The sequence below is a fragment of the Athene noctua genome, chromosome 16 (assembly GCF_965140245.1).
Source record: "Athene noctua chromosome 16, bAthNoc1.hap1.1, whole genome shotgun sequence".
Lineage (NCBI taxonomy): Eukaryota > Metazoa > Chordata > Aves > Strigiformes > Strigidae > Athene > Athene noctua.
The window spans coordinates 6,208,781-6,222,858 of NC_134052.1; the positions used below are offsets into that span (position 1 = coordinate 6,208,781).

The 14,078-nt window shown below is 55.9% G+C and overlaps 1 protein-coding gene across 5 annotated transcripts; it reads right to left on the minus strand.

Moving 5' to 3' along the window:
- Positions 1 to 294: 294 nt before the first annotated feature.
- Positions 295 to 10,990, minus strand: PABPC1L (poly(A) binding protein cytoplasmic 1 like). 5 transcript variants are annotated; one of them, XM_074920156.1, is made up of 15 exons: positions 10,798 to 10,990; positions 9,802 to 9,995; positions 9,158 to 9,273; positions 8,291 to 8,430; positions 7,375 to 7,469; positions 6,951 to 7,088; positions 6,385 to 6,480; positions 5,234 to 5,500; positions 4,614 to 4,704; positions 4,193 to 4,318; positions 2,838 to 2,863; positions 2,728 to 2,776; positions 2,256 to 2,384; positions 1,232 to 1,362; positions 295 to 384 (listed from the first exon to the last, which is right to left on the minus strand). In XM_074920156.1, exons 1-15 carry the CDS (start codon positions 10,988 to 10,990, stop codon positions 301 to 303), a joined length of 1,875 nt encoding a protein of 624 aa, XP_074776257.1. In that variant the 3' UTR covers positions 295 to 300. The 5 variants fall into 5 exon arrangements, with proteins under 5 accessions (XP_074776257.1, XP_074776255.1, XP_074776253.1 ...); XM_074920154.1 differs by having other exon boundaries at positions 2,256 to 2,374; positions 2,755 to 2,863; XM_074920152.1 differs by having other exon boundaries at positions 2,256 to 2,406; positions 2,748 to 2,863.
- Positions 10,991 to 14,078: the final 3,088 nt, after the last annotated feature.

The following is a 14,078-nucleotide window of genomic DNA, read 5'->3' on the forward strand; positions in this document are numbered from 1 at the left end:
TAGACCTACAGAAAGGCAAGTTCTTTCTGATCTTCCTTTCTGTTTGTACAGTCATTGCCCTCATGAACATAGGAAAAAAACCCACAAAGAATCACATCTCTGCAGTACGATCAAGTCTGGAAAATAGAGGATGCGATTTAAAAAGTGGAATATTGCAGTTAAAAGGTACTTACATTGCTCATCAAGCCATACTTGGTCTGGACAAGAAACCCAGTCCCCAGTTTCAGAGTCAGAAACCAGAGACCCTGAGCACAACATGCACACGCCAACACCTGCAACAGCTCCTGCACCTACCCGGGGTCACTGCAGGAACGCCGTAGCGCTGCTCTTGTGCGAGGTCTCGGTAGCCTGGTGTGCTTGGAGAACAGTGACTGCCTCCTCGATCTTACAACAGAGAGCACAAGGAGGGGCAGAAGGTGAGTTGCTCCAGTATAGGAGCACACTGCACAAGAAATACAATATTCCAGGTCCCAAACTGGCCTCTGCACAGACACGCTTCCAGGAGGTAAAGGACTTTAGTAATAATAATTATAAAATCCAAGTCTGCTGCTCCTGCAGGAGACTGATTAACCTAAAGACCTCTTCTGTCTCTTCCCTAGGGAAATGCTGGGGCATCTCTCCTTTTCTATAGGAGTCAGAACTTGCCAGTGAGAAATCAAACTTTTCTGTAGGTAAAGCTGCCTGACACCACTCTGCAGAGCCCAGCATCATTTAAAAAAACATCAATGAAAAGATGAAAGTGAATCCTGAGAAGCAACAAGGAGATGCAGTCAATTCACTGCAACTGTTTTGATGGGAACCAAAGCTAAATATTCACCAGGATTAAGGAGGAAAATGAAGAAATATTGCAGAGAAGTAGTGTTTATCTAGTTTCTACTCTCAGGAAAGAGCATCTCCCCATCTTCTTCCAGGGAGAAACACCCACCCTGCTTTTCCCCTCTCACTTCCCAGCTACCTCCACGCCACCCTCAGAGCTTGGCCGGTGTTTTCAGGGAGCTGCTCTGAGCCTCCTTTTTCTGAAGGCAGGCAGAGGTTCAGGCCTGGGGTGTGGTGCTGTCAGCCTGAAGTCCTTTCTGCTCATTTTTCATTAAAAAAAAAAAAGCAGCTACCTGCATTTCCCATGGCTATCAGTGTCCTTAGCCCAACTTCTGGGCCACAACCACCTCTCCTTGCAGCAGCAGGTAGTTAGTGCTTTGGAATGCGAGTTCCTTGGGCATCAAATGCCCCCTACCTTGGAGTGCAAGGAGTCAGGGGACTCCAAGAGCAGCAGCAGCTCGGAGTTGTCTATCTCCAGCAGCATCCCAGTGATCTTGCCAGCCAGCGAGGGATTCATCGCATGGATCAGAGGGTAGAGGCGTTCACCTGTTCCAAACACCAGTGAGCACATCAGCACTACGCAAAACCTCCAGGATTTTCAAACCCAGTGCAAGCACTCTTGCCCTTCCAGCTCTGTCCTTTCAACTGGTGGAAGGGCAATCTTTCAAAGGTGGTGATGGTGGTGGAAAAAAAAAAATTAAAAAAAAAAATAAAATCACTGCTCACAAGCAAACCTACTCCAGCATAACACAACAGTGTTTGCAGGCAGGGAAGCTGCCAGGTGAAGCCAGGCAGCAGCAGGACCTGCCACGGGAGCAGGGCAGGGGAATGGCAAGTGCTGCCCACATCTGCCCACCAGCGTGCAGGTGAAGGGGCCCACTTCTGCCGGAGCAGTTTCCTTCTGGGGAGGAAAGAGCCAGTCTGTGACCTGCTGTATTTTTGCTGGGCTGAGCCCATGAGGCAGGCAGAGCGGGACAAGTGACGCCCTCCCACACCACAGGCACTGGCCACCCCGCCAGCGGGACACCAGACGGCACCCGAAGCCCATGGGCTGTGCGGCAGAGCTGACCCTGACCCCCACGGCCACCAAGCTGTTCATCAGCGCCAGAGAGTGGCAATGCAGGATGGCTGAGTTCAGGGGAATCACATGTCCTGGGGCAGCCTAGCAGCACAGGCAGGATGGAGCTCTGCCTCTCCTGCAGAGCTTCACCAGATGCTGTCCCGCTGCCAGGCAGCTAGTACAGGCAGGGAGTGGTTTTGCTGCTTCCGTACCCTTCCAGCACAGCCTGAATTTATTTCTTGTTTTAAAAGCAGCATAATGTCAGAGCAATCCCACAAAGGCTTACAGCTTCTTCTAGCAGCTAAGTTCTCCCTGGTGCACACAAGTCCACTTGCCCTCACAGCCAGACCTACTCCAGCAGAGCAGCCGTGACACCCACCTAGCATTTGCTTCTGCTCCTGAGGAGGGGCTGCTGCAAGCATGGATGCCGTCAGTGGCTCCTGCCCCTGGACATGCACAGCAGGTTCTCCCACCTGGAGAATAACCAGAGAAGAGCAGCAATCAGAGCCTGGCAGTGATGTGTGAGCTACCTGGCTTGGAGGAATGGTGCTGGTCCCTGAACGCAGCAGGGCATTTCACCTGAGTTGCTGATGCCAGCTCTGGCACTGCCTATTTGTAGCCAAACACCAGCTCCCAGGAAAGCTGGAGCCAGGCATCACAGCTGCATGGCTACTGAATCTGTAGCCCCAGTCATCCCATCAGCCCCCAGGAAAGGTCCCCATAGCGCCAGTCCTAAACAGAGCCACGGGACTGCCCGGGGTCAGCAGCTGCGTTAACCCAGAGCAGGACCGGGACTGATGCACGTTGCAGCAGCCGTGCCAAAGGTGGGAGCCGGCAGAGCTGTTACCTGCGGGGCCGCCATGGGTGGCACGTGCCCCATCGGCTGGACATTCCTGACGGCTGAGGAGTACTTGTACTGCTGGGAACTCCGCGGCAGGGTGGGCAAGGAGGACACCCGGGCACTGACCGTCTGTGTCCCGATGTTGGCTGCAGTAGAGACAGGAATATTTGTAAAGAGGCACCCATTAAATGCACACCTGTGCCAAGGAGGCTGAAGCCACAAGGGCAGCATGCTCAGAGGGCCTAAAAAATCCCCCCATAGACTCGAAACAGCCCCAAGGACAAAGGCAGCTTCTCCAAGACAGGCAGGGCACTGCCATCCTGCCAGCTGGGCTAGTCTGGTTTTGTGCAGAGGGCACGAGAGCTGGCAGAGGCACCGGTGCCTCGTCCCTCCTCCAGAAATGCCCATCTGCATTAGCAGCCAGAGGACGGGGACAGCACTGAGGAGGGTCGGCTGCAAGAGCAAGTGCCCCTGTCCCCCAGCTCACCCCGACTCCCCTCCTGCAGGGAAGCGAGGGCAGAGAAACAAGGGGACAAGGACAAAAGGAGAGCAGACAAACCAAAATCAACCCTCCTGGTCCCCCCTGCTCACTTCAACAATAAGACACTCAGTGCCAAAGATGACCATGGGCTAAATCACACAAAGCTGGGAGGGCTGTAGGCAGACACTGCCTCACCAGATGGCTCTATGTTTTGTGGGAACATCATACCTTCACCCACCCACCAGCTGGACAGCTTCCCCCCTGCACTACTTAAGCCTCTCCTCAAAGCCTGTCCACAGAGGGGGCCACACTGTGAGCCCCAGGAGCATCTGCCTCACACAGAAGGCACAGAGAGGACCAGACAGACGGGGGTTGAAGCACTCTCGGGGTGAGGAGTGTTCCGGCCACCGTGTGCAGGACAGCAGCTCAGTCACCACCCTGCCAGCCCTGCACAGCCACGACACGCCGGCAAGGTGGAGGGGACACCCCAGACACAGGGGCTGCCCCAGCAGACAAGCACTGGGGATGCCAGTGAGATGTGGTTCTCAAGCCACAGCTCCAAACACCTCTAACATGAGTGTTTTACCGGAGGCTTGGCCTTGGCAGTGCTTCAGCCAGAGCCTGTAAGAACCAATGCTTCTGCCCAAGAAGCCCTTTCCCAACCTTCACCGCAGTGCGAGCACTAAGCCTGGGGTGCCACAGCTACATCATCGTCTTTAATGAACATATTCAAGGAGCAGCAGCCAACAAGACCAATCTGCATATCAGAGACCTGTCCCATTACCTGAAAGACCTTCCCCAAAAGTTACACACTTACTTATTCACTACAGACACTGCTCCATACCCACCACATCCAAGGGCACCATCCAGACTCCTCCCTGAGCAACCCAACAAACTGATCCATCTTCAGAGGAAGGCCTAAGCTCACAGCAAGCACCCTTGCCAACACGCAGCCCCTACAGTGATGTCCAAGCCAGGTCCTTCCCCCACTCACCCACTCTCTGGGCCTGGGGGGGCACGCGGGGCACCTGGGTGGAGGCCTGTCTCATGGTGCTGATGTTGGACAGCAGGCGCCGGGGGGGCGCGGCAGCCCTCAGGATGGGGGTAGCTGCAGAGTATGCTGTTGTAGAGAAGAAGCATGATTAATAAAGCTTCTTGGTAGCAAAAGCATGGAAGGAGATGTGGGGTGGGGGTGATTGTGCCTCGTGAAATCTCAGGAGCACCTCACCTCTGGGGTCACCGCAAATGTCTCATCCACTGGTGCCCATCACCATGACCCCTGCACCAAACCCCCGTGCACTTCTCCAGCCAATAGACCCTGTGGCTACACACTTTGTGCCGCTTTTAGAGACCCTCAGTCCCTAACTGAGCCCAGCTTGTGCCGAGAGCCCCCAGGGAGAGGCAGGCTGACTCACAGGGAGGCCGGGAAGGCTGCGCACTCCAGCGAGTGGCAGGACGGACTGGGACAACTGGGCTGGGGCTGTAGAAGGTAGCTCTGGTTTGTGGCTGAGAAAGGAGAACACATAACCCAAGGTGACTTGGGAGCTGAGCCAGATCTAACCTGGAGCATGTCGGTGGCTGCTGCACACAGGCAGACGAGCGAAAAACATGCTCTGCAGCCTGCCAGAGCAGTTTAAAAACTGACCTCCAGCGTGTCCTTCAGCAGCTCCACTTACCTCCTCCACACAAACGTTTGCACATCTGTAACCCTTCTCTCTCCCCTTGTTTCAACAGCAGACTTGTTCTCCATGTTCCCACCCTCCCACCAAACTCCTCCTTAACTCCATCCTCTGAGGAGAGGTCAGTAGCTCCTAAATCATCAGTCCATTGCCTGGAGCAGCCACAGCCCACCAGTTTTGGCAAGCCCTGATGCTTTCGTGGAAGCCTGGCGCTGATCCCACCAGTCCCACTGATCCCACGCTGACGTGTGCCTGGGTCTGCACAGCCCAAGATATGCTCCTCAGCCTGACTGCCACCCCCTCCTCCAACCCAGGGCAAATACAGGTCCCCGTGCAAGGGGGCAGCAGGGACTCACCTGGGGGATGGGGGGTAGGAAGTACCCCGGGGCAGGCTGGAAGGAGCCCAGGAGAGGGCCAGGCAGAGCCCTCATGGTGGCTAATCTCTGCATGTACTGGTTGGTGAGGATTGCTTTCCGCTCCTCTTTCCTTTGAGCGAGTGCAACGTAGAGAGGCTTAGTACTGACGATCCGCCCATTCATTTCTGTCACGGCCTTGGTAGCCTCTTCTGGGGAGGAAAAACATACAAACCCAAACCCTTTGCTGTGGCCACCCTCTGTCATCACCTAAAATGGGATTAGAACAAGACAGCTAAGTCCACAGATCACTGCAGCACCTGCAAAGCACAGCACGAGACTGGGGATGTGCAGGGGATCTGCCAGCTGCAGGGACCCCATTGCAGCCCTGCATCCAGGGTGGGACAGATGGGGATACACCCGTGGGGCTCCACAGAGGTTTCTCCAGGGAAGGGGCGGATTTGCTCAGGCAAAACCAGGTTTGGGAAATGAAGATGGCAGAGTGTGGGCCAGACTGAGATCTGCAGTCTGTGATCATCCAAGGTCTGTGCCCCAGCCCCGCAGAACCAGCAATGTTCTGGTGCTTAATGTCCCAGCAGCCATCGAGGGCTGGGGATCAGTGGGACACCGTGTCCTGCCCGAGGGCCAGGCAGCATCTGTCCCCAGCAGCTGGCAGGTTACAGGTATGTGACCTTAAAGCCAGACCATCCCTCTGTGCCCATACGCAGAGCCTTCAAGAGCAGTCTGACACCAGTTTTGGTGGCAAGACTGATGCTTTTATGGTTTTCCAAAAGGCAAAATGCCAGCCAGGGAAAACCTGCTCTCCCCAGACTGAGGTGGCCTGTGGTTATTTCCATTTGTATCAGTGTCACATCATCCTCAAACCACGGAGCAGCTGTACAGCATTCAGTGATGTGGCTTTAAGGTCCCATACCATTCACCTCACCAGGGCTGCAGTAACTTGGCAAAGCTACAAAATATTAGCTGAATCAGTAGCCTCCTCAGGACAGCAAGGAGTACAAGTGGCATGTCCTTCATACCTGGCTTGAGATACAAGCCATCAGCAACAGGATGATAATTCCAATCTGTTTCCCAGGGCCAAGTGCACCAGCCAGCTGACCCCAGGAGCCCCAACGACAGCCTCAGTCCCTCACCTTGGCACTGGTGATGGTGCCATAGGGAGAGAACTCCTTCCTCAGCCTCTCATCATCTATTCCATCATCCAGGTTCTTCACATACAGGTTGACCCCCTGCAAACAGGCAAAATAGAAGCTTGGTCCCCAGGCTCCAAAAAATTTACAGCAGCTTTTCAAGCTGGATGTATTTTTTACATGTGGGACATCCCACAAACATGTCCTCTCCAGAACCGCTACACGACCGGTGGCGTAGAGGAACCAGGACCATGTCTGTGCTCCACTCGTAGGCAAGACACCCCAAGTGAAGAGGACACCCTGACCACCGTTATGAAGCTGTTCCAAGACCTCAGGAAGCCATCTCATTTCCAGACTAGTATTTTAATATCTGGAAAAGACCCATTTGTTTAGATCTCTCTCTCCGTGGTTCTGCTTCCCAGGGCATTAGCAGGCAGTGACTGGACCCCTGTGCAAACCTTTGAAGTGACCCAGCACACTGATCTGCTCTAGAGAACTCTGCACTGTCTCCAAGCCAAGGATGTCCGTGGCACAGGCCTGCAAGACAGAACACCCTGCTCTCCCCTTACCTGGTACCTGCTCACTCGCTCCTGCTTGATCTGCTCAAACTTCCGCTTCAGCTCGCTCTGGCGCTCCAGCCGCTTCTGAGCTCGGCCCACATACACCAGCCGCCCATTGATCTCCTTCCCGTTCATGTCAGCCACCGCCTGCCAGCGGAGGGAAGGGCTCTGAGCACAGCGGGGAGCCAGCAGCCACGGCTCTACTCCTGACTCACCACCCTGGGCCAGCCCCACCGTGAGCAGACGCCTCCCTGGGCACGGGCAAGGAAGCAGCTCTGCTGCCCCTCGCCAGGTCCTGCCCACCCAGACACCCCTGCCAGCGCCAGCGCTCAGGCCAGCACGAAGCCAGTAAGATTCCCCCGCCCCGAGGAGAGATGGGAACATCAGCAGGGGACAAGCTGAGACAGCAGACGGGCAGCGAGGAGCCTCTTGCCTTCTGTGCTTCTTCGTGCTTCTCAAAGTTGACAAATCCAAAGCCCTTTGAGCGGCCAGTGTTGTCCATCATGACTTTGACACTTAACGTCTTTCCTGCAAGAGGAAAGGACAGTATCTGCCTGAAGAAGGGTCCCCACTGAGGAGGTGCTGCCAGCACACAGTACCGTGCTCAGGAGCCACCACAAGCTGGTCCAGCAAGGAGACCAGAGTGCCACAGCAGCGCAGAAAATCCAGACATCGGGACAGACAGCAGGAGCCCCACCACGAGGCAGGAACAGGAGGCTGCAGGAGGGCAATCCCTCCCACCCTGGATGCTAGTCTCATTGCTCTTGGCTTTGTGGTTTCTCCAGCCAGTGCACTGAGTTCCTTTGGCCAGAATTTCTCATTTCCTTTACATATGAACACATACATTGGGCTCGTATGAAGGGTTTACCCAAGATAACACTGGCCAAGCATGAACAGTGTGGTCCATGAGTTGGCACAACACTAAACCCTGTCACAAGAGGCATCTTCCATTAATGGACCACACTGAAAAGCCTTTTTTGCTTTAAATTCAGACTCAGCATCTCTTATTCACAGGGCTCCTACAGCCAGACAGTTGGCTGACTTCAAGACAATTTCAAAAACTAATGAAAAACACTCTTTGGGGTAATAAAAGTGGAAGTACAAAGCCTTCTTTTTTTCAGGAGAGCACTTAATAGAAGTTATTCTATATCACTGCAGGAAAGTGCATGTAATGTCCTGATGATTTAAGTCACTACAGCCCTTTGGTGAGGTGGTGTTTAAGCAAGTCAGATCCCATCGAGAGAAGGGGCTTGGTATTTCAGTCAAGCACTCTCTCCAGGTTTCTTTGCAGTTGTTCCAACTCCAGTTTATCAGACACAAGGATATCTTACTTCAACAACTGTACTCACCAAACTTGGAGAATATTTCCCGCAGTCTGTCATCATCCATGTCATCCCCAAAGTTTTTGATGTAGACATTGGTGAACTCCAGTGCCCGAGCCCCAAACTCAGCCTCACGCTCTTTGCGGGATTTGAAATGGCCAACAAACCTGCAGGAAGCAAGGAAAAGGACCTGAAACCCTCTGTGTTCCCTGCAGAGGGAAGATGGACACAGGCACATCTGTCTTGGTACAGGCCAAGAGAGAGCCCATCACCCATAAGCCCACCCTGTGTTTCACATCCAGTGTCCCACTCTGGTGTTCCCCTGCTCAGACCCCACTTGGCACTGCTGAAACAGGGAGAGCAGTAACACAGGGCACAGCCCCATGCTGGGAATGTCACCCCAGGAGACCCCAAAAGGCCCCAAAGGATGTCATCAAGTGCCAGCTCTTCCTTCAAAGTATCCCCAAGCCCTTTGGGCAGCTGCTGGTCTCTGTGGAGACAGGAATGTAGAGAATAAGGTGATGTAATGTAAACAGAGAGCTGAAGAACAACAAAACCTCTTCCTGCCTAGATTATCTGATGACAGCTAAAACAGAGGACCAGCCCTGCTTTGCGGGCGCTCTTTACACCACCTCAGCAATAAAACACAGCCCAGGGTTGGATTCCTTCCCCACTGTCAGGAACAGCTCCAAACCACTATCGCACTTCCACCAGCATCAACCACAAGTGACTCACTGCCCCGGAGGGCAGCAGAGCCGGGCCCGACAGGAAGAGGGGGGAAAACAGAGCGTGGCAGGAGGTGGCAGCCTGAGCAGGGCAGGCATTTGCCCCCGAGCGTGCACCAAAACAAGGCAGGAGCAGAGCCAAGAAGACACTCCTCTCTCCGGCACTTACACCTTCCGGTCGTTGAGCAACATCCCATTCATGGTCTCAATGGCCCGAGTTGCTGCCTCGTGAGTCTCAAAGTGAACAAAGCCATAGCCACGGGATCCATTTTCATCACAAACCACCTACAAATGCAGGGACAGGGACGAGACATTTGGTTTTCGCCATGCACATAAGTAGCAGGAAAACCTACTCTCATTTTCCAGGGCCATTTACCCTCCCTGACATCCTGCTCCCACGGTGGCTGAGCTGCATTGGGGTGTTGGCAGCAGGTCAGAGAGCCAGGCGAGAGCTCTGCCCCAGGGCCAGATGTCCTGCTGGGGCCAGGGCAGTTGCCCTCCAGCACCTGGTGCTTTATACAACGCCCAAAAACTCATGGTTCACCAAGACCCAAGTGCCACTGACACACTGAGCTCAGACAAGACAGCACCCAACACCACTGCAAAGGGATGAGGGAGAAGGGGGGGCTGGGGGAAAAGTCCCCATTCCGAGGAGAAACATGGCAGGGCCTTTTGGCTTCAAAGCAGGTGGGAATTTAGAGGAAACATCGTGGGAAGTGAAACAAGAAAGTGAATTTCAGTTGGCTGGAGCATGCTGCTGAGAAGGCAGGGCAGATCTGCAGCCAGCCCTTTCCCGCTGGGCTCACGTCATACCTTGCATGACAGGATGTTTCCGAAGGCAGAGAATGTGTCGTACAGAGCTTTGTTATCAATGGAGTCGTCCAGGTTCTTGATGAAGACGTTTCCAACCCCCGACTTCCTGAGCCCGGGGTCCCGCTGGGACCACATGATGCGGATGGGACGGCCTTTGATCACTTCGAAGTTCATGGTGTCCAGGGCTCGCTCAGCTGGCAAAGAACGAATACCGGGGGAAAGAAGAGGGTAATGGAGACAGATCCCCCTTCACATCCTACAGCAGCCGAGACAGGCACAGGAATCAGGGACACTGTTGGACAGAGGCTTGTTAACCTAAATGAGACAGGCAGCTCTGCCTCCCAGGGTGCAGGGCCAGGCAGCGGCTGCTCTCCTCCCCTCCAGCCACACCACTCCTTACCTTTTTTTTCCTCTCCAAAGCATGTCTAACTCCCATGGGATCAACCATTTCACTGCAAGCTCCAGTTTGGCAGGTGCCCAACTCATTTACCCAGTAAAGATTTTGGTCTCCAGGGCAACTAACCCACCACCTTCCCATCACCACTGCCTTGCTCCAGCATGAAACACCTTTTGGTTACAGCACTGTATCACTGCGAGGCCTGCCAGGAGAGAGGCCTCGCTTCACACTGGGAGCCAGCGGGCAGCTGGCTGCCCTGGGGAGGGGCAGAAGGGGTTTTGGTGTCCTTCTCCATTGGCTCATAGAGGGAAGTGACTCTTGCAAGTCACCTTCCTCCCCCCACAAGCCCAAAGTCCAGCTGCCACATCCTCCCCCCGTCCCTAAGAAGAGATGGGAGTGGGATGGGTCACCAGCCGAGAGCAGATTGGGATTGGTTACAAGCAAAATTTAACATCAGCAGAATACTGCCCAAGCCCCAACAGCTGATACAGCCACTCAGACAAGTGCTCTGCCCTTTTCCACTGCCTGTCCTTCCACCCCTTGCAGACCCCACGGCCCCGCTCTCACAGCTCCTCGGGGCTGCAGTACAGGGACCGTACCATCCACGGGCTGCTGGAAGTTTATGTAGGCATAGCCCAGCGACCGGCGTGTGGCAACGTCCCGACAGACTCGGATGGACATGATGGGCCCAGCAGGCGAGAACTTCTCATAGAGCATGGCTTCGGTCACATCAGGGTGGAGGTCTCCCACGTAGAGAGAGGCTAACGGATAGCCAGGGCCGCTGGCGTTCATGGTCAGCCACAAAACTCAGCTGCAGAGGAAGACAGACCCCAGGCTGCAGGGCACAGGTTTTGATGCAGCAACTGCGGCTGGCCCCACCACAGCAGTGTCAGCCATGCCCTTCCCTCCAGCAGCGCTGGGACCAGGAATGCCCCAAGGATGCTGCAGTTCCGCAAGTTTTCAGGGACATTTCAGTGTTGGTGCTAAAGCTGAGCTGAGGCAATCGGCACGTCACAGCCCCCACACACCCGGGGCGCAGCCAGAGGAACACACCACACCACACACCCCGATTTGCTCCTTTCAACACTCAAAGCCCAAGAGAAATAAAATGGAGTTTAACTCCTTGGAAGGTAAACAGCCCTTTTACACCAGAGACTTCTCTTTTAATCCCTCCTTAATGGCTGCTCAGCCAGAGCCAACCGAGGAGCACAGCTCCAGCACTGCCGTGCCAGGGGCAGCCCCGCGGCCGCACCACCACGGCCAACGCTCCCAACAACCCTCTCCATGGCTCATAAGACAAACACAGGTTTTTAGCCAACCCGTCCCAATTTCTCAGCTTGCTGATGAGGCCCCCAAAGCAGGAAGATTGATGCTCAGCCTCTCACTGGTTTTAGCTGGGTATAAAGTTGTGCGCGCAATGACAGCCACTGCTCGAGGCGCCCACGGTACCGCCTGGGAACACAGCGATGCGGCTCCTGGCATAAAAGCTTATGAGCCCATCGCTTACCTTAAAGCTCAGAAGACCTGAGACGCTTGTTAAGGCACCCCATGGAGGCCTAAAATGAACGCACGCAGGTAGAAGAGGCGCATTAAGCAACCCCTCAGGCAAAGGCAACTCTCCACCGCGGGCAGCCCGCGGAAAGGCCGCGCATCAGCTCTGCCCCGCTCCTCGCACAACCGAGCCGCCGCACCGCCGCGGGCTGGCGGAGCCACCGCCGCCCCGCCCGGCCCCCGGCGGGGCAACGGCCGAGGCGAGGACCCGCGAAAGCGGAGGAGGAAGCCGGAGCGCTGAGGCCGCGCGGAGCCAGGCGGTACCGCCGGCGGCTGCCGAGCCCCCCGCGGCGGGACCTGCTCATCCGGCCCGGCCCCGCTCCGCCGGCGGGGACCCGCCAGCCACCCCCCGGCCCCGCACTCACGCCCGGCGCTCCGGCGGGCTCAGCTCCCAGCGCCGCTCCGGCGGGGTCTGCGGCACCGCCCGCCTCTTCCCGCCGCGCCGCCGGGGGCGGGACGGACCCCCGCCCTTCCCCGCCCTCCGCCAGCTGCGCCGGCACCCCGCGGGCGGGAGCCCCCAGCCCCGCCGAGCTGCCGGGTCGAGGCGAAAAGCCGGGCAGCTGCATCAACCCCTCCCGCAGATTGCGCCGGGGAGGTGCCCGCGCTCCTCGGGTCCTCCCCGCGGGACGGTGCGGCCCTTCGCCCTGATCGCTGACGGCACTTGCCCGCGCCGCAGGTCCCACCCGCCCACTTCTAGGAAATCACTTGCAGGTTCTGGTAGATAATTCCCCGAAGTGAGGAAATCCAGGCAGGAGCCAGCGAGATGCACACAGCCCGGCACAAACCCTCATCGTCCGGCACTCGGGTGAGCTCCGCAGCTCCAACACCCGAGAGAGCCCCGCGGGGTGCAGAGGCCGGCCTCTGCCCCCACCCCGTGTCTGGGTGACACACGAGTGTTGCACGGTCACCCTCATCCACAGAGATCACACCCCGGCTGTGCTGGACATGACGGTCCGTGTATGAAGGGTGACGATTTGGCATCGGACAACCTGCTGTGCAGCTGAAACGCTGGGTGAAGGAGCAGAGGAGCCCCGGGCCGCGGGCAGCGCAGCTCCACCAGCAGCTTCCCCAGCAGGACTGTGCGTGCGGGGCTGGACTGCGGTCACAGGGCTGCGGTCACAGGGCTGCGCTGGGCCCCCCTCACCAGCACCTCCACGTTTCAGCCAGACTCATTCCTCAGCCACACACCCTCTGCTTCTGCACCTTCAAGCAGGGAAGTGCCTCATGATGACTTCAGCTGACCAGATCTGCTGCATTTCATGAAAAAAGGCAATTCCTCTGCATCTGTGGAGCCCCCGAACGCTGCTCAGGGGCTGCAGCAGCCTGCTCCTGCCAGCACACACCATGCAGTGCCACGGGCCCACGCATTATGGCACAACTCATCCAAGCGTGGCTGCTCAGCTCCACCCCACGTCGAGCTGTCGGAAGGGTCAGCTGCAGTGCAGATCACAGACCTCACCTTCCCAGAAGCCGTCTGGTGGCTTCCCGCACTGAACTGCCGCACCCAGGGGTCACACAGCACCAGTGCCAGGAATGAGAAGCCGCAGCAGCACCAATTAGATGAGTTAAAGATGTAAAGTACACCTGGACTCTTACTGTGGCTGGGCCAGCTGGAGTGCCCTTTCCAAAAATGATGTAATTACTAGAAAAACAAAGATAATTCCCTTAACTCATTATTGCTGCAGACCAGTCTGCTAGGCTTATCATTTCCCCCAAAAGAAAAAGCAAGGATGGGAGATGTCATCTGGAAGAACTGAGGCAGGACAAGTGCTCTACAAACAGGAGCAGCTAGCAGGACTCACGCTTTTCTTCTTGGAGCTGACATCTGCATGAGTCAGACTGGGATTTAGCATACACTGTAAAATCACTTAAGAACAGGCACGTCCATAAAGGCTGAAGAAAATTACAAAGTAGCAATAATTACAGATATGAACAGAGGGACCACCATGGCACAGGACAGGTCAGTGCTGGATCAGCAGCTAGTTAGATTTTGGCCTAACGCCTTTGTAGCAGTCAATCAAAAGAAGCTGAGTGACATTATCCACAGAGCACACTCGTGTATCATCTCCTGAGGGCAGGAAGGATGCCCACCAACTCCTCAGTACTTTTTAGGCTGATGGGTATCGACTATCCTGGCTGCTGCCACCCATCTCTTCAAGCACTCTATTTGCAGAAAGACACCTCTGCTTGCACTTAAATGTGCATTTTCACCCCCAACAGTGGTTCTGCACCCCACCAGCCGGGAAGAGTGTCGTTACCCGGAGCACACGCAGGGTGTAGTTCACTAGTGCAACCAGCCCTGCTGCAGAGTAGCCCCGCGCTCACAAGT